The sequence below is a fragment of the Triticum urartu genome, chromosome 4A (genome assembly GCF_056163025.1).
Source record: "Triticum urartu cultivar PI428250 chromosome 4A, HENAU_Tu73, whole genome shotgun sequence".
In the NCBI taxonomy this organism is placed as follows: domain Eukaryota; kingdom Viridiplantae; phylum Streptophyta; class Magnoliopsida; order Poales; family Poaceae; genus Triticum; species Triticum urartu.
The window spans coordinates 614280627-614300130 of NC_141876.1; the positions used below are offsets into that span (position 1 = coordinate 614280627).

General features: G+C 45.0%; 3 protein-coding genes across 3 annotated transcripts; 1 reads left to right on the forward strand and 2 right to left on the reverse strand.

Annotated features, from left to right (window-relative positions):
- The first annotated feature begins 743 nt into the window (after positions 1-743).
- On the forward strand, positions 744-2006 carry LOC125553253 (acyl carrier protein 1, chloroplastic). Its single transcript, XM_048717058.2, has 3 exons — positions 744-1078; positions 1260-1382; positions 1656-2006. Exons 1-3 carry the CDS (start codon positions 917-919, stop codon positions 1782-1784), a joined length of 414 nt encoding a protein of 137 aa, XP_048573015.1. The 5' UTR covers positions 744-916; the 3' UTR covers positions 1785-2006.
- A 528-nt stretch (positions 2007-2534) lies between these two features.
- On the reverse strand, positions 2535-8684 carry KU80 (Ku80 family protein). Its single transcript, XM_048717057.2, has 12 exons — positions 8531-8684; positions 8150-8242; positions 8003-8054; positions 7387-7518; positions 6464-6858; positions 6016-6302; positions 4824-5019; positions 4540-4746; positions 3660-3827; positions 3197-3577; positions 2930-3063; positions 2535-2829 (listed from the first exon to the last, which is right to left on the reverse strand). Exons 1-12 carry the CDS (start codon positions 8543-8545, stop codon positions 2769-2771), a joined length of 2121 nt encoding a protein of 706 aa, XP_048573014.2. The 5' UTR covers positions 8546-8684; the 3' UTR covers positions 2535-2768.
- Positions 8685-17187: 8503 nt separating this feature from the next.
- On the reverse strand, positions 17188-19422 carry LOC125555013 (11-beta-hydroxysteroid dehydrogenase A). The gene is made up of 6 exons (XM_087519307.1): positions 19049-19422; positions 18668-18860; positions 18452-18537; positions 18228-18359; positions 17893-18057; positions 17188-17640 (listed from the first exon to the last, which is right to left on the reverse strand). Exons 1-6 carry the CDS (start codon positions 19229-19231, stop codon positions 17350-17352), a joined length of 1050 nt encoding a protein of 349 aa, XP_087375433.1. The 5' UTR covers positions 19232-19422; the 3' UTR covers positions 17188-17349.
- Positions 19423-19504: the final 82 nt, after the last annotated feature.

The window sequence follows — 19504 nt, forward strand, 5'->3', positions numbered from 1 at the left end:
ATGCATCTGTCATGCTAGCATACTACATATGGACTGGTCACCAAGCTCAACACACAAGCATATGTAGCAAGCCATCATGGACTGATCATGAAGTTCATCAACACACTACCACATGTACCGTACGACACATGGACCGACCGTCAAGCTCAACAACACATCTTCCATAGTAGCATTGAAACCGACATGGACAACATTTAAATCTACCAGAACAACGCGAACATCATCATCGCCGAAACGGAAAGTCTACCATGCTACCAAAACGGCACCGCCAGCATCTGGTCTATCACAACCTCAAACAACATCATGAAGCAATACTTGCATAACCTACCATACCACCTGCAGATCTACTCGTACCACATGCTCACAGATCTATGGTACAACGTGGTAGTGACTGAACTTGCAATCGTCGAAGGAGCAGGGAGGAGGCGGGGAACAACTCAAAAAAGAGAAAGAAGAAGGATCGGCCCAACAGAAGAATACACGAGCACACACATATGTATATTCGGAACAAAAAAAAGCACACATATGGCATATGTGGCAACAAATTCATTTCGGCGGGCGGCCGCAGATCAACCAACCAACCGTGCGTGCGTGCGTGCGGTGCGGGAGGTCATGAAGAAGAAGGAGAAGCCTCCAAGGGTGGCTGCGTGCATGCTACGGCCTACGGCCTTGTTTGGTAATCGCAAGAAGGAACGGGACGGACGTACGGTGGCGGTGGAACGGTGATCCCAATGCCATGGCCGGTCTGTGTGTGGGTCGATACAACCGAGGCCGCCTCGCCGTCCCCGCCACCGCCACCGCCCCATCATAAAACACACGCGCACCCGCACTCCCGGCCTCCTCATTCCTCCCGTCACCTAGCCTAGCTCCACCTCCACCTCCGTCGTGCCTCGGCTACCTACCTCATTCACCCGCCATGGCCGCCGCCGCCGCCGCCGGATCGGCCGTCTTCCCCGCGCAGCGGCTCCAGGTAAGCAGCCGCCGGAGCGCGGCGTGCTTCTCGAGGCAGCAGAGCTTCCCGTCCATCTCGATCCGGTCGGCTCCCACCAAGAAGCGCTTCCTCCACCTGGCTTGCTCGGTACGTGGGTACACACACTCCTGCATTTCACACCATCTTCTTCATGCTCGTGACTGCAATGGCCGGGACAGCAAAATGCTCCTACCAAACTCATGCTCAGTGCCTCTCAACACTGAACTAGTACTCTGTTTGGCGACGTGTCACTCAAGATCTGCTCTGAATTTCCAAAATCCTTGGACAGGCCAAGCAGGACACCATCGACAAGGTCTGCGGGATCGTCAAGAAGCAGCTGGCCGTCGCCGAGGGCACCGTCGTCAGCGGAGAGACCAAGTTCGCCGACCTCGGGGCCGATTCGCTCGACACGGTAATTCCCTCCCCCCGCCCGACTCACCGGTGATTGCTCAACATGGATGGAGCTACAACCTCATCAGCCTACTCTAGAAAAGTTGGAAACAACACCATAAATACATCTTAGCTTCAGTGAATTCGATCCGACTTTTTTACAGTCTTGTGTACTCTTCCAAAATATACAACCAATTTCACATGTTATCCTCGTGCGTGATTATTCCATAATATAGAACCATTTTCTGCATTCTTCATAACATGGTGCTGGATCCTATTGCAAACAATGTTGCAGGTTGAGATCGTGATGGGTCTGGAGGAGGCATTCAGCATCACGGTGGACGAATCGAGCGCCCAGGAGATCAGGACCGTGGAGGACGCCGCGTCTCTCATCGACAAGCTCGTGACAGACAAGGATTCTTAGAACGACGGCCTCCGTGCCCCTGCCTGAATAGCTTTTTGGGTGCTCTCCTTGTTGTTGTTGTTGTACTCTAAATACATATATGAAATGATGAACTGGCTGAAACTAGTTAGCCAGGAAGAGGGTCTCTATGCAGAGGTTGTTTTTGTGTATGCTATGCTATCCCAGATTGAATAAGTAAATGAGGGGGGTAGCACTTCTTCCCTGAGGCAAAGATTGCTGTTATATGTGTTCTATTGGTGTCACTAAACACTGCTGAGATGTTTACTCCAAGATAAGAAAATAGAATGCTGAGATGTTTACTCCAAGATAGGAAAATAGAATGCTGAGATGTTTACTCCAAGATAAGAAAATAGAATGCTGAGATGTGTCTTGGGAATTACTCCTACAAATTAGAATGCCGAGATTAGATTGCCCTTCTAAATTCCACTAGAATTTCCCCTTTCACGACGGTCATGAATTTACATACATGCTGGGGGTTCCAAAAAAAGTGCTTAGATGATGGCGTGTTAGTCACGACTCATGTGATCATATAAGATATCATGACCAAGCTTAAGAACATGAACCATCACGGTACAGCTAAACTGATGATAGAATTTTGTACTGGCAATGCCACCCAGATCCATGCTACTGTGAGGATATTTCAGTGACTTGGTAATCACTGAAATTTGATCCTGGCAGCAAAAGAAAATGGTATTTAGGACAGGTACCTCTGGTATGACGGTCGTCGCAACCTGGGACTAGAAACAGAGGATTTCTAAATTCCACTAGAATTTTCCCTTTCACGACGGTTGCGAATTAACATACATACTGGGAATCTAAAACAGTAGCTTAGATGATAGCGTGTTCATCGCAACTTCTGTGGCACACCATCGTATCAAATACCATATCATGACCAAAGCTTCAGAACATGAACCATGAGCCGTGGTACAGCTAAACTGATGTTAGAATTTTCTACTGGCAATGCCTTGAGGACCCAGACCCATGCTACTCAGAGGATATTTCGGTTTTCAAGAAGAAGCTCCTCGCCATCTCTTCAGTCACATCGCTGCGTGCAAATAGACGGGTAAAATTAATGGTAAGAATAGCAAGCACAAGATCGTGTTAACCGAATTATCTGCAGTAGAGGCGTGTAGGGGTTTCCATACCTGTCAGGCGCTTCTTCTTTGCATATAAGCAAAACATTCTTGGATGAAAGAAGCTGAAAGAACTTCACCACATCATCCACCTTCTTCAGTCTCTCATAAAGCTTCGTCACAAATTGGTTATATTCCTCCGGCTCCTAAGAACAAATGACAGATTATATACGTACTGACCAGGCATGTTTAAATTAACTGTGTCCACGTGCTCTTACTCTTAAATAAAACATAGGACCTATGCTACACTGAAGTAAATAACCACAGGGAGAGCGTTACCTGTTCGATTATACAGGCCTTCCGCAGAGCAACAAAACACTCGAGTGCCTTTTCGTAATAATCTCCTTGAAGAGAATTCTCTACCAAATTGGTCGTGTACTTCTTCATCTCTTCAATTGCCTTCTGAACCCATATTGAGCTAGATCTCTCTGCCAGCATGGCTTCAAAATCTTTAACAGGATTTACATCTCCAATCTTCCCAACCTTCTCTGTTGAAGGAAACATAACCTCTATCGCCCTGGCCTTCTCTGCATAAGGATCTTCTGGCTTTTTAGCTTGACCATCTGCCACCGTAGCCTTCTCTGCATTATTTTCTGAACTTTTAGCTTGATCATCTGGGTCAGTATAAGCCAATCTCTCCTGTGTCCGGGCTTTCTTTCTCTGCGATCAATCAGACAAGTTAATGTTGAAGTTGATTACCAAATTACTGAATCAAGTTTAACACGAAATGTCAATACTTAACCTTGGGGTTCTCCTTCAGCTCGAATGATTTGCCTAAATTTTGGATTAACGGTGCTCGATAATTAATGATGTCAGGATCTGGCTCGGTTATCCTCCTTAGACAGCTATCGAGCGGTGGTGGATTTGCATCAGGCTGCTTTGACTTCAGATCAAGGTAGCTGTAGAACCTCTGAAGGGGAACAACAGAACCGTAGTCAATGAAACAAGAGAGATATATACACAATCATCAAATAGTACAACTAAGAAGCAAATGAGAAGGCAAAAGATAAAAGCAAATTGCTAGCATAGGCTCACCAAAACATAGGTAAACCCCGATGCACAAGGTCCCAATGACATTCCAGATATGTATGATTATTTGATAAGAACTGTATTTCAAGTCTCTTCGTTAGTCAGAGGACCTTTCATCTTTAAATTGCACCTTATTGTGCCTAAAGTTCGAATATTGCTCGTACTCTCTTGTTGATTAAACTTGGGTGACAAATGATATGGAACAGAGGATTCAACTACTCCCTCCGATCCAAAATAAGTGTCGTGGTTTTAGTTCAAACAGTTATTTTGGATCGGAGGGAGTATCATACTGTTACAGGTTATTTGATAAGAACAGTATTTCAAGTCTCTTTGTTAGTCAAAGGACCTTTCATCTTTAAATTGCACCTTATTGTGCCCAAAGTTCTAATATTGTTCGTACTGGCTTGTTCATTAAACTTGGGTGACTAATGATATGGAATAAAATAATCGACTTTCATATGTTAACAGTCCAGAAAAACAGCTACGACTTCAGAGCTGAAAAATAGTAAGTGTGCATCACTAAACAAGATGAGGGGAAATAGCATATAGTAAGAAAGAACAAATAACAAAAATAATAAATTGCAGTATTCGACCTCCAACATAGGGTTTGGTGTGAAATCAGGCCTGAGGATCTCTTCCCTTCCAGGTGGTGCAAGATCTAACATCTTCACTAGATTATCTGCCGCTTCCTGCTGTTCTTCAGTAGGCTGTGATGATGGTGGCAGGCTGCTGAAGGAGCGAAATGGAAAGTCTCTGATGTCCTCAGCAAAAGGCAGTATATTGAAGTAAAAGGAATCTGGCTGCAAGGCAAAGTAAACAATTGCTTGAACAGGTTCGTAGTCACCCATCAATTGCGAGTCACGAATGAAGTACATACCACATTGTTCACTGATGAGATGTTTGGTGTCAATACACCAAAAGCAACATTCGCTTGATTTTGCCTCCACACACATCGCAGAATTGCAACCTTGTTCATTTCTTGCATTGCTCTAGCTAAGGCAGAGACTGCAACAATTGCTTTTGTGTTTCCCGGTTCAGGTACAAAGGAGTTCACATCTTTCATAAAATAGGACCTGTCAGGTAGAAAGGAGACTACCTTACATTACCAGTAATATGGTTTTTAAAGTTAAAATTGCAATACAACAAAGATACTGTGCAGCTCACTGATGAGTTGAGAATTTTTCTGAGATGTACACAAGTTGGGATTTAAAAGTAACTTGTATAACTCAGTGACATACTTTCAGAAAGGGGTGCAATTATACTAGCTTTTAGGAGTTGACCCCAGTGGCATTCCTCAAAGGATACATTGATTTTGACCCAGTACAGACTGGGTTATGTTGTAGGAGTAATATATTCTTATACACATGCAACTGGGCCAACCATGGAAATAACTATATAACGTACAGACACAAGCTTAAACCAGCAGAAAACCAGGCCACAATCAGCAACACTTATTTTGGGGGGCGGGGTCACCAGATGCTTCATATTTACAATGATCACCCAACAATAGCAGCAAAATGGATTACTAAGGAGGCAAGGGTAGTAAGACAAGATGTATTTATAGGCTTCTAGCAAATCTCTCCTACTTAAAAAAAACCCGTAAAGTTCTGTCAACCGTTTGTTTGTCCAACCTACTCTCGTTTTGATTCTTTTTCCTGCCATCTCTGATTTTTTTCCCACCATTTTTGCCTGAAAACCGCATCAGTTATGTTTTCTTTGGTAAGCCAATAACTGCTTACCAAATATAATCCTACTTTTTTATACAAACACATTAACATGGGCACGTGAATCATGAGTTAACCTACTAGAATATTTATGCCCCATCGCAACGCACGTGCAATTATTAGTGGGGTAGATGGTTGCAATTTCTCTTCCTCAAAACGATGGTATATAAAGAAACAAGGAAAAGTTTCAGCTTATTAACTGGCAAAATAGTACAACCGAAGGACTAGGTGTATCACTACTCATTAGTTTCAAAGATAACAATAATGCTGAAGCTTAACACCTTTGTCTGGTGCCAAAGAAATAGATATAATGCCAGATGCCAAGTTGAAGGATATCCAATATACCGTGGTATGCTGGATCTATCTGCAAAACCTAGAAGCTTCACACCTTTCTCTGGCTTGAACTTCACAGCCTCCCATTCAGCAGATGATATAGGAACAACTTGAGGACCATAAAGATAGCCCTTGATTCTTTGATCTGGTGGAACAACTGTGTCTGGTTCTAGAATGCTTTTGTACTCATAATCCACTTTGACTTCATGCGAGGCAAACTGATCACTTGGAGGAGCCTTATCAGAATACTTCTTCAAAGTGGGGAATTTCTCCTCAGATGTTTTCTTATAGGCCCACACCTGTTCACAAGGCATCAAGCAGAAACACCATTGTCAACCAACTGGAACACTAATGAGATAGTGATGTCAAACTAAACTGCAAACTGAATCAGTAATATTTGACTACTGTAGACTTTGTTTAACTGACAGAAATATTGTACGATTTTTTAAAAACATCTCACCTTGATTTTAAAAGTGGAGCTCACTTCCAGGTCTCCCCTGAAGATAGTAACTGGGAGTACATTTCTTGTCTTGAGAGCACCTAAGAGTGCTGTCGGGGTGTCAACCTGGACTACCTTTGCCACCGACCTATCTCTGAAGTGATATAATAATCGGTCATTTTCATCCATTACAGAATTGTGTTGAACTCCAGATTCCCTGAAAACAATGCAATCCATCTTAATATCATGTTTTTTCATCTGGTCTGCAATAGTGTCCACCTGGTCTTCTTTTGTCCCTTGGGGCGGATCCCTTAGCAGATGTTGTGCGTCGGTGATTAGACACAGACGTTGTTTTGCTTTGGTATCTCCGAATCTCTTTATCAGCATATCCAAACCAACAACAATAGCATCCAGAACTTGCTTTAGTCAAGGAATTCCACTAACTGAATTTTATCATACTCAACGAAAATATAATAATGAGGCCACATTGCACAAATCAACAATTATATGGTAACTAAAAGAAGTAATTTCATGTAAAAACAAGGGGGAGGAACTACAGAAGCTGCAAGTGAATTATGAAAGAGAACCTGCTACATAAGGAACCAAGTTTTAGTTGTAATTAATGGATGTCAAACTAACAACAGAGGGAACTCCTCAACAAGCAAACACCTTAAGATGATGGGATCAAAGAACTACTTTATGTTTCAATTGGGGATATGAATTAGTAGCACATATAAGCATACACAACTACAAAAAACCTTAGAGTAAAAAGAAGAGGAGCTCAAAACACGTGTGATGTGCTGATCGTGGGAATTAAGCACATGTAACAGATGGCTCTCTAAACATTAGACTGTGCTGATCGTGGGAAGTAAGCAAATGTAATAACAGATGGCTCTTTAAACATTAGACTGAAAAGACATCAACACATTGTTATTTAAGGATACAGTCACCAGGGGCAGTTCCCCTAGGAAGATTTTCAAGAGCATCTTTTGTTTCTTCGTCAACAACTTTAATATCATGCTTAACCAGCACATGCTTATAGCCCCCAAGTTCCCTCGCGAGGTCATTGTGTGTTTCTGCATACATCAGTAAAAAAAATTAAGTGGCACAGTTTTCAATTTTAAGAAGCATAAAATGCAAGCCAGTCCCAGATAATGTTCTTGGAAGTTGTTCAGGACTCAAGCACTGGGATGGCATAGCTAAATACAGTGTATTCAGAACAAATATTCCCCAAAGGCGAGATGCATGCTAAGGACGAAAACAATAACTTGTTTGATTGTTTTCCATTCTGAACCATAAATACACTTGCTCAGTGCAAAACATATGTACGGCAAGGCTTCCCTGAAGTGACATTAATCAGGACCACACATATACAGGCACTTGCAAATAGAAGTTACATTCAGTTCACCATTGCATTAAAACCTATATGCTGTAGTGAAAAATAACAAGAAAACAAGAAAAAGGTTTTTTAGTTAACAGGAAAAAAACTGATAAGTAGGAAGTTAGTCACATGATGTTACACACAAAGTTCTGTTGCCACAAATGCAGGATCAGTTATACCTTTAGTTCCAAACAGGACAACGCCAACCTCGTCGCTCCTATGAAAAACCAGCTGCAGAGTACAAAAACGTAAAAGCAGATTAACTGACACTTGCATTTGTATTGGGCCAACCAGAGAGTTCCGGATGGAAACAGCGTGCCGCTTGCCTTCTTGCGCACGAGGGTCGTGCAGACGTTCTCAACCTCCTGCAGCGCCCGGTGCATCGACGGGCCGACATCCAGCAGCAGAACCAGCCCTTCCTACACGGCAACCGGCAAATCGAAGCCGTCAAGAACAATGTACAGCCTGCGCCTGTAAAATACTCCTGCTGTATCTAGACATGAGCGAGAGGAAACGAGGCTTCCCCCCTCTATTCCCCTTGCAGCGCTCAGAAACCGGAATCGCTGGAAGAAGACGTGCCTCCTCCTTCCTAGGAGGACGGGGGAGGGAGGAGGGGATCCAATCCAAGGCGACCGCGTCTGTCCCGAGGCGGCCGGCAGAAATGGCCCGTGGTTGGTACTTGCTTGCTAGAGGGAGGGGGGGCGTACCTTGTTGCGCGCCATGCCGCGGGGCGTGGGGAAATCGGGCTCGCGGCGCGGCCGGCGGCGCGTGCGACGGCGACGGCGGTTTATGCCGCCAAAGGTCCGTGCTCTGGAAGGAGGAGGGCGCGGCGGTATCGACTTGTTTTTTTTTAGAGGAAGCGACGGCGACTTAGGGCGGAGTCTGCGGCGGTGTGATGGGCTGACAGTTCGGCCCGTATCACTGTCCAGCCCGTGCAGCCTTGTATCCCACTCTTTGTGGACTTTGAGTTTATGTCTGGTAAACTTCAAAAAAAAAAGTTTATGTCTGACTGTTCAGGCCAACGCGGTGAGCCTTCAGTTTGTGTTGTGGGCCCGTAGTACCTGATTGTTCAACGGGACTAAAAACAAAATCTGATTGTTCCACGCACTAGGTAACTATTTTTCTTCAACATAGTACAGTCGAAGTCGCTTGCATACACGAGCGTGCACTCACTCCCGATGAATACACGCACGGACACCCTACCTTTATGAGCATCTTCGAGAAACTAAATCGACATATCATGAAGTCACCACAGACGCCTTTGTTGTTGATGGGAACGACTCCCCTCACTGAACACACATTGCCAGAAAGTCTGAAATAAATTCAGAAAAATACGAGCACCAATGTCATGTCTATGACTTGAACTCTGATAGGTCGGGGATACCACTGTCCTCATAACCATTCAATTCACACCAACAATTATTTTGGTATTTCTAAATAAAACTAACAGTCTTTTGGCAAAAGTAAAAATAAGGAAGGAAACTACACACGGAATAGCCTGTTTCCATGTCCACATAAATTCAGTTCTGCCAAGTGCCGTTAATGCCATGTCCACATAAACTTCTTTTGATTTTGATTTTTTCTTTTCATATTTTTTATTAATAAAAAAATATATTTGAAATTTGAAATTTCTATTAAAACATGTTGAGTATTTTTTTTTAATTCAGGATGGACTTTTTTCAGACATATGATTAATATTCTGTATGCACGGTGGGTTTTTAAAGGAAAATACACGATTTTGAATATGCGATGAATTTTTTTCAAATACATGGTAAATATATTTTGAATATATGATTACCATATTTTGCAAATACGCTATGAATTGTTTTACATGTATGTGCATATGTAATTTTTTTTAATGTATTTTATCCTATGAATCAAAATATTTTTCTTCAAAATAGAAAAATTGGGGCGTTAATGGTCATCACGTCATGAGCACTTTCCCTTATATTATATCTGACACATTAGACATCACACAGATGTCGATCACAGGTAGTGAATGCAGCAAGCACGCCATGCTATCTACTCCCTCCGTTCCTAAATACTTGTCTTTCTAGACATTTCAAATGACTACTACATACGGATGTATGTAGACATATTTTAGAGTGTAGATTCACTCATTTTGCTCCGTATGTAGTCACTTGTTGAAATGCCTAAAAAGGCAAGTATTTAGGAATGGTCTGCTGTAAGTAGGAGCTGCCACCACAGTGTGATGAAGGAACCCAAACAATCGACGCGAGGAATTTTTGGTTCCCTCGCCTCCGGATGCCATCTTGGCATTAGGAGGGGAGCTTGGATCTTCAAGAAATTTAGAATCTTCGCCAATACACCCTCCGTTTCTATTTAGTCCTTTTATAAGTTTTGTCTTAAGTCAAGTTTGACCGAAATTGTTGAAAAAACATTCACAATATCAAATCAATATCATTAGATGCACCGTGAAATTAACTTCTATATTTTATATCTTTAATACTGTAGATGTTGATATATTTTAGTATAAATTTAATCAAAGTTTATGTAGTTTGAGTTTAAGACATCTTATATGAGAAGTAAAATCTATCAATTTGAGAAATATTGATAGATTTTTTCATGAATATTAAAAAAATTCTTGCATGTAGTAAAAGTGTTCAGAAAATGTTCTTAAGTTCTAAAGAAATGTTCACAAATTTAAAGAAAATGTTTGTGAATTTAAAAGAGCAAAAATAAGAAAAATAGAAAAAAAAAAGAAAAGAAAAGAAACTCAAGAAAAAAAATAAAGCACAAGAAAGAGGAAAGTAAAAAAAACAGCCTAACAAAAGCAATGGTACAAAAATGACACTCCCTCCTTCTCATAATATAGGAGTACGGTCAAAAAACGTAGCCCTACGTTTTTTTTTGGGACTGAGGGAGCATATGCGTACAGATTCTCGCCGAAAACCCGGAAAATTAGTAATGACCCTGGCCCACGTTACAGCGCCCCTTGCGGCATCCCGAAGTTTTGAAGCCCGGAGACTCGGGTAGGATATTTCACTGTCTGTAATGGCATGGATATTATTCCCGCAAAAAAAAGAAACTCTGAAGATGTTACCACATGGCATATCCGCGTACGTGGTAAGCAAACTCGAAATAATTTATGTGAAAAAACTCTGAAGATGTTTGTTAAAAAAACGAAGGTGGTTTGCAAGGAGATGAGATCCTTACGGCTGGACAGTGAGTACATGGAGTACTTTATTATCATAAACCCCCCGTTTTAAAATAGATGATCTAACATGACCTTTGAACATAATATAAGTGTCAAAAAGGTAATCTAAACTTCAGAACGTAATATATTTAAAAAATAGAGGGAATATAGTATATCATGCACAACAGCGCTGTAAAATAGGAGGACGATCATAAAGAGTGTATGCATGCATGCAAGATGCAATTACCGGTATCTCTACTTTTATAAAAAGCCGAGTTGATGATAATGATATGCCTACCATCTTGCAATATAAATCGTTTGATCTATATCTAACGGATAGAAAGCAAAATATGACAATTTTACAGAAAGATATCCGCACCTCTCTTCACATTTGCAGATAAGTCCTTCTCTCGTTCATCCTTACCTCCCATAACTTTATTGTTGAGCAATTAAAAAAGGAAGTCTCTGAAATAATCTAGCAAGGTGCCCGCTGCCGCCGTCGTTCATCCCCATGCCTCCGCTCAGTCCGACCATCAATCACGGCGACGCCCCACTCCTTCTCATCTTATCTCTTATCTTTCTCGAGATATCATTAGTTTTACACATATATAGGATTAGTCCCGCATGGGTCAATCACAATAGATGTTTTATTAAAAAAATGCATCTTACCAATATACGTATAAACAAGACGTGCATAGTAGTACATTACAAGGAGGCAAAGGGCAGGGGCCAGCAAAATTATTCTTGGCTACTTGACTATCATGCGGACTCCACCGAGCCCCGACATGAACGCCAGTGGCAAGAGCGAAGCGCAGAGAACGCACCGGCGCAGGAGGCGCTGCCCCTGCCGCGGGCCATCCGCGCCGGCCGATAGCCAGACGACCGCGGCGCAGGCCTCGGCCAGGCCGACGACACCGGCGGAGACGACGGACGCGTAGTAGGCGCCTGCGTGGCCGTCGAAGACGCCGGCCGGCGCCTTGTAGATGGCCAGGGCGACCGACATGCAGGCGGTGGCGAGGCCGACGGCGCACAGCAGGTGCTCGACCAACCGTCGGCCCTCCGTCGCCTCGGCCGTGAGGTCGGGCAGCTCGCCAACTTGGATGTTGAAGCCGAACAAGGCCGCGCCCGCCATGTCCGAGACGAACTGCACTGTGGATGCAGCCTGCTACGTACTACTAGTCCTAGCAAATGCAGGTTATGCATTGTAGTAGGAGATCAAGGCAAGCTGCTCTATTTATATGTTTATATAGGCTCTTGTAGACAGCGTCGGTCGCTGTCAAGCTGGTGTCACCATGTGACATCATACTCCTGCCGCGGGTGAAACAAACAATGCTCGCTCGTGTGGGTTTCTTCGCGAGATCGACATGAAGGTCAAGCAAGCCAAACCAAGAGTATCTACAACCTTTTGCACAGTTGGACCTCCCGCAGTTCTTCGCGTACTCCACTGGGAAGAGCCCAATTTGAGCCTAGAAACAAGTAACTGCCGCATGGTCAGATATAATATACTCCCTCCGTTTCTAAATACTTGTCTTTCTAGGCATTTCAAATGGACACAACATACGGATGCATGTAGACATATTTTAGAGTGTAGATTCACTCATTTTGCTCCGTATGTAGTCATTTGTTGAAATATCTAAAAAAACAAATATTTAAAAACGGATGGGAGTATTAGATACACGGAACTTGGGGTAACTACCGACTCCAGGTCATCGTGGAGACATGAAGGTCAATTTTGCTTGGCACAATTTTGATCGGTGTTATGTTGCGCGATAGAAGGCTGTGAAGAGATGCTGCAAATTCTAAAGGAAAATTCTGCTAACAGCACTGTCAAATTTGATTGGAAGCATGTCTGGTCCTGAAGGCCACCAACAAGGTAAAGATATTTATGTGGCGCCTTGCCCACAATAGTCTGGCTAACCGCATGAAAATTCAATTGCTGGGCGTGGACTTGGACAACCCTGTTTGCCATAGGTTAAATGAGAGTATTTAACAAAAAACTACCGCATTTTATGGAAACGTTTCTACAAACTATCACTTTACAAATTTGTGCCAAAAATTATCATTTTCTCATTAATCCTTGATTAAAAACTACCATGTCTGAAAAGAGCCTGATTTGCCTCTTTTAAACGCGTTTCTGACTGGTTGGGACCACACGTAAGCGTTGACGTGGCACACAGATCCAGTGGCGGAGATGCTCCGGCGAGGAGATAGTCATGGTCGCACTCGGCCGCGCTTGCTGCTCCTGCTAGGCTGTTACTCCTTGCCGCCCGTGCTGGCTGCTCCCTGCTGCTCCTTGTCGCCCGCGCCCGGGCTCGAGCTCAGCCATGGTCGCACCCGGCCGCGCTTGCTGCTCCTGCTACTCCTTGCCGCCCGCGTCGGCTGCTCCCTGTTGCTCCTTGTCGCCCGCGCTCGCTGCTCCCTGCTGCTATTCCTTGTCGGCCGCCGTTGCTGCTGCTCATTGCCTTGCCGGCCGACGCCGAGGGGTGCATTGCCGTCGTGCTCCGGGCTGCACCGCCGCGCTCTGTCCAGAGGAGCGCCGCTGCGTGCAATGGAGGGGTGCACCGCCGCCCCGCTGGAGGTCGTGCTTCGGCCAGAGGGGGAGAAGGGGGAGAAGGGTCGGCCTGGGGTTGGATGGGCCAGCCCCCGAGCTGCGCGTGCTCTCGCTCGCCGGCAACGACCTCTCCGACATGCTCCCGGACGCGTCCTACGCGTGGGCGCTCCAGGAGCTCAACCTCTCTGACAACGCGTTCGTGGGCTGGCTCCCCGCCGCGCTCTTTAGGGCGCCCGGGCTCGCCGTACTGGGCCTCACCAACAACTACCTCGCCAGCGAGCTCCCCACCGTGGGGCACGAAGACGAGGTGTTTGTTCAAATGCCTAAGAGAGATATAGGAGGAGCAAGAAGATAGACACTGACGTGTGGGCCCAACTAGTCAGAAACGCGCTTAAAAGAGCCGAATCGGGCTCTTTTCAGACTTGGTAGTTTTTAGTCAAGGATTAGTGAGAAAATGATAGGTTTCGGCACAAATTTATAAAATGGTAGTTTGTAGGCACGGCTCCACGAATTGTGGTAGTTTTTTGTAAAATACTCGTTAAATGAAGATGGAGGGCACACCTTCCTGAAGTGCAAGAAAGCTAAAGAATGCTGGAACATTTTGGCTTTGGGAGAGACTCGAGAAAAGCTCATGCTCTGCAATTCAGCCCACTCCATGCTTCAAGAGTTGTGGAGGTATGATGAAGACACGCAACTGAAGTCCGTGACCTTTATATGGGAATGGTGGAATGTTCGCAACAAGGTCAATGCTGGTGAGGCGGCTCCAAAGCCTCAAGCGGTTTGTCACCGGGTGGAGAAGTTGCTGGTTGAATCCCTGGGCTTGCGAAAACTAAACAAGCCTCCTAAGCCACCCGACATTCACAGATGGAGCAAGCCCCCAGTGCATCATGTGAAGGTTAACTTTGACGGTGCCTTTGATGAAAATACATGTGCAGGGGGTTGGGGCTATGTGGTCCGTGATCAAGCTGGCGAATTTTTATCGCTACTGGTGCGGGCAAGTCTGTGAACCTGAAATGTGCTTTGCAATCTGAATCTGTAGCCTGCCTTGCTGCCATTGATGGGGTGACCAGGATTGGGGGCAATCGAATCATCTTCGAGTCTTATGCCTCAACCCTTATACAAGCTTTGAAGAGCAACGAATATGACAAGGCAACCATTGATGTGTTGGTGAAGGAAGCTAGAAGCCTATACATTCTAAACTTTGATTCATATGCTTTTTCTTTCAGCCGACGCACTTGTAACTTTGTAGCCCAAGCTTGCCAAGCTGGGCGTTCATTATGGGTCTGATGACTCCTTCTGGGAGGCCTCTGCCCCCAATTGCATTGTAAAACTGTTAGCCAGTGACATTGTTGTGCTTGAAGTTTAATGGAATTTTCATTTTCTCGTCAAAAGAAAACTACTAACTCTAGGTCTTATAGTACTATAAATAATGTGAGTTCGAGATATGCACGTTCAATCTTGCAATGCTTGGCAAACATGGCCGGCGCCTAAAACCTGAGAGTCATTATGTGCAAGAGCCTTGCGAGGGAAATATTATCCGCACACTGACTTCCTTAAACGCTATTGCCCTAGCTTGAGCTTCGACTACCTGGAAAGCAACATTGCCGGGAGAAAGGAACTATATGTTGGTCTAATCAAAAGAGTGGAGGGCGGCTCAACCATCTCAACATGGACACTCTATCTCTGAACAGTGTACACCAGTTTATTTTTTTGGATTTCCTATGTTTTTTATTTTCAAAGATGTAAATTTTTAATGAATTTTCAGATTTACACACAATGTTTTTATGAACAGTGTGCACACAGTCAGCAGTCAACTTGGTCAAAACCGCTTGACTAAGTCAAAACCAGTTAGAACCCATGCAAGGGGGTAATTTAAACGGATTTGAGAGTTGAGGGTTGTGTTCTGACCGGTATTGAAATTCAGGGTTGTAAATTATACTAGGGCGTGAGTTCGGGGTTGAAACATGCACTTCTCTTAAAACTTAGTGAATCTTGTTCTTCAAAAATCCAACTGAATTTCCATCTCATTCTGATTGCATGGTGACAGAGGACCTCCGAACAGCGGGCTCGCAGGGTCAGGGTCACCATGCGACTCTGCGAGAGCACATATCCTAGCATGGTAGGTTATAGGTAACTCTATAAAATTAAATCCTGCCCCATGTTACTTGATTTTCTGTGAATGGTTTTACTGTTGTCTTTTCAGTTTTGTCAGGTTGGTGTGTATGTGATTTATACTACGATCTTTATGATATAATTGGGACAAGTATTATTATGAACTGGGCCGTCTTTAGAAATTTGGGGTCCAGGACGAAATGGAAAATGGGGTCCTAAATTTTGATATACTCGTATATATAACTGGAATTCTAAGCTTGTCATTTATCAACATCAGAAAAGAAAAAGGTTGCACATTGCAGTTTGAACTAGCAATTATCTCCAAAAATAGCTCCATCAATCCATGTGAAGTCAAAACCTCTGGCGCAAAGCGCAAAGAAATGTATCGCTTATTGATATATTATATATGTATATATGGGAAGTACAGTGGCTAATGCTCAAGTTTATTGACTACCCATGTGATCATTTTGTGCACCAAAATTCAGAGCATGCATATAATAGTGATAGTGCAGCAGGAGTGTGTCTTGGGTCATGTACCAAAATTCAGAAATCCGTTATGTGAACTGTGAACTCTGAAGCAAACCGGCTTACAACAAGTAGGTCTGGAGCACTGACGTGGGGTCACGGTTTCAGGAACTAGTCAACTATCAGTCTATCACCTAAACCCGGGCATGGGCAGCCCGGCCCGAAAAACTCGGCCCAGGCTTGACATTCGAGCCGGGCTCGGGCTTTGTTTTGCAGCCTGAAAGATAGTTCGGGCCGGCTCGGGCTTCTATTTTTCTGTATTCGGGCCGGGTTTTCGGGCTTACACGTGCGCATACTAAAAAATAACATTCAGGCCGGGCTTTCGGGCTTCGGGCTTGATTTCAGGCCGGACTCAGGCTTCTATTTTTCTGTATTTTGGGCCAGGCTTTCGGGCTTCGGGTCGGGCTTATACATGTGCATACTAAAAAAATAGCATTCGGGCAAGGCTTTCGGGCTTGAAAATAAGGAGTATTTCGGGCTTCAGGTCGGAGTCGGGCTTGAGAAATGAAGGTCGGGCTTTTACAAGCCCAGCCCGAAACCCGGCCTGGCGCGACGTTTGCCCGGGTTTACTATCACCTCGTCCTGGTTTATTGATCTAGTCGTATTTTGTGTTCAGTTTTGACATTGAATTTAACTAACAAAATATTAATTCATGTCATTAAAAATTATGTTCAAAGATGAATCTAACATCCATTAACATTTTATTAGTTAAATCTATGATTGAAATTTAACATTAAATGCGAAAGGGAACCGATATACCAGGACGGAGGTAGTGGTATCTAGTCTAGTATGCAAACGTCTTCCTCGGGGACGGTCGGAGGGCGACAGACGCCGAGGGCAACCAACACGAGGCGAGCCTAGCGGCCACATTGCCCACATTGCAGGCAACCCACGGACAATTAACAAGTTGACATAAGAAGTCCCAAGGAGTAATGGGAAGTAGTGCAAAGCATTATTCCGAAGACACCAACGAGAAGATCCACACGCACTCTCAAACACAGAACTAATATTACAAGCACTAATATCGCAAACCCAGAACACAGCTTAATTATTCGGGTTTTTTTTACAAACTAGCTAACCAACAGTAGCATCCACACCTAAAGCTCCATTATTAGAGAACAAACGAGCCGCATGCACACTAGGATCCACGTCGATCAAAGGATGCGAACTATAGTAAGTTTCTAGTCGTTCTTGACGTCTGAAGAGCTCAGCGAGGAGGGGTACAGCATCTGCTTCCCGCCACCCTGGGCCATCGTCTTGCTCGGCGCATCGGTCTGGTCGCCGCCACCATGGCCGTGCATGTACAGGAGGCGGTAGCAGAACTCGACGACCTCCGGCGCAAACACCCTCCACAGGTACATTGTTCCGAACCAGGACGGCACGGTGAGGTAGCGGTCGCCTTGGCGAGCTGCCTGCACCATGGCCCTCGCGCAGTTCTTGGCGTACTCCACTGGGAAGAGGCCGATTTGAGCCTAGAAAATAAGCAAGGGCCACATGCCCACATGGTCAGATAATAGTATATAAGTAAGATGTCACTGAACTTACTTGGTGCAAGTATTACGTGGCAAATTAATTTGGTAACTATTTTCCATATCTTCTTGTGCCCATAATTCCAGATGGCAGATGATCACAATCAATTGATTTCTATGTTAAAACTGTTTGATTGCTGTAACAGAAATTTAGCTTAAACGTAGAAAAGTGTGAGCGGTAGCAAGTGTCCTCACATCTCGATATTCTTGATCAACCTCCACGCCGCCGTCCTCCTTCAGAAACTTTCCTTTGGACATCTCGGACTCGATCCACCCGGGCGTCACTATCGTGATGCCAACTTCACTGCCAAGCTCCGACAGCAGCGTCTCGAAGAAGTTAATCAGTGCGGCATTGGCAGCCTAAAACAGAAACAAACATGAGTAGTAGTAGTAGTAGTAGTACCAATGACTCGATTCATCATAACCGATTCCTTCACTTAAATGATGAAATAAACCAAGTTAGGTAGTACTACGTAGTCACTGGGTGGAATCTCTATAAAAACTTATATTTACGAACGGAGGGAGTATACATTATAGAAAACCATGCACGGAACGGGGTTCCATCCGGTTGCGGAGGCGGTGACCACGATCCTCCCTCGGGTCCTTTTAAGATGAGGTAGAGCAGCAAAAGTGGACTGAACTGCGCCCCAGAAGTTCACATCCTGGAAACAAAATGTTACTTTGACGCTCATGGGAGTCTATGTTACGACAACGTCGCTGAATCAAGGCACAATGAATCATGCATGTCACTTACAAGCTGAGAGCTGTAGTTAGTGACATCGGGAATCTCCTGAAAAGCGCCTACGCTTGCAATGCCAGCGTTGCACACAAGATGGTCCACTGCAATTAATCAACACAACGCAAGTGTAAATGTCAACTACGTAGTTAGTATCTTACTCCCAAATGAATGACTGCTTGTGGAAGAAATATGTTAAACCAGGTGAGTTGTAACGGAGAGTGGCTGACTTACATCGGCCGAAGTGGTCGACCGCAGCCTGAACGAATCTGTTGCAGTCGTCGGGGTCTGCGACGTCGCCGGGGAGAATGATGACATCCGGCGCGCCGAGCTCGAAGGCGCGGTCGGCGACTTGCCGGAGGCTCCACTCCCTCCTGGCGACCAGGGCGAGGCATGCCCCCTTGGTGGCGTACTGGTAGGCCAGTTGCTGCATGGAGAAGAGAAGATCCCAAGTTTGTTTGGAGTTAATATGTTCATGTGTGGAGTATATTCAGTACACTATGACAAGTAGAAGAGCAGAGTAGCATAAGAAGCAGAGGAAAGTTGGACTGAAAGCATCTGACGATTCTGTAACAAGCAAGAAGAAGCAGAGAAGGGAAAGGAGTGGGTAGTGACCTCGCCGATGCCGGAGGAGGCGCCGGTGATGAGGACGACCTTGCGCTTGAGGTCGTCGGGGAAGAGGTAGGAGAGGAAGGAGTAGCAGAGCTTGAAGAGGTAGTAGGGCGGGTAGAAGAGCAGGAGGGTGGTGACCATGGCGGGCATCGCCGCCCAGTTGAGCACGCCGTTCACCAGATCCATCGTCTCCGGCCGGCCGGCAGGTCTCTTCTTCGATCTCTCTCTCTCTCTCTCTCTCGGCTAGCTCTCTCTCGGCCTGCCTGCTACCAAGCTCGCCGGAAGATGGATGAGTGAGAACCGAGGTGGCTACAGAAGAAGCTTGAGGATGCGACGGGATGATGCTGTGCCGCTCGGCGCATGCATGCATCCATGGGAATGGGATGGACGGGTGGGAGCTTGGCTCCATGACACGTGCCCCCTCCTGTTGAGACGTGGAAGAAAGGAAGCGCCTTCTGG

What these genes read in the sequence shown, in the direction of transcription:
- KU80 (XM_048717057.2), bottom strand. An exon ending in CGACCCTCGTGCGCAAGAAG is followed by an intron (nt 8,055 to 8,149) that starts GCAAGCGGCACG and finishes TGTACTCTGCAG; the next exon opens with CTGGTTTTTCATAGGAGCGA. An exon ending in TCTCATCAGTGAACAATGTG is followed by an intron (nt 4,747 to 4,823) that starts GTATGTACTTCA and finishes TTTGCCTTGCAG; the next exon opens with CCAGATTCCTTTTACTTCAA.
- LOC125555013 (XM_087519307.1), bottom strand. Translation starts at nt 19,231, where the DNA reads ATGGATCTGGTGAACGGCGTGCTCAACTGGGCGGCGATGCCCGCCATG. An exon ending in CCTCCTCCGGCATCGGCGAG is followed by an intron (nt 18,861 to 19,048) that starts GTCACTACCCAC and finishes TTCTCCATGCAG; the next exon opens with CAACTGGCCTACCAGTACGC. An exon ending in TTGATCAAGAATATCGAGAT is followed by an intron (nt 17,641 to 17,892) that starts GTGAGGACACTT and finishes CTTATTTTCTAG; the next exon opens with GCTCAAATCGGCCTCTTCCC.
- LOC125553253 (XM_048717058.2), top strand. Translation starts at nt 917, where the DNA reads ATGGCCGCCGCCGCCGCCGCCGGATCGGCCGTCTTCCCCGCGCAGCGG. An exon ending in TCCTCCACCTGGCTTGCTCG is followed by an intron (nt 1,079 to 1,259) that starts GTACGTGGGTAC and finishes ATCCTTGGACAG; the next exon opens with GCCAAGCAGGACACCATCGA. An exon ending in GGGCCGATTCGCTCGACACG is followed by an intron (nt 1,383 to 1,655) that starts GTAATTCCCTCC and finishes ACAATGTTGCAG; the next exon opens with GTTGAGATCGTGATGGGTCT.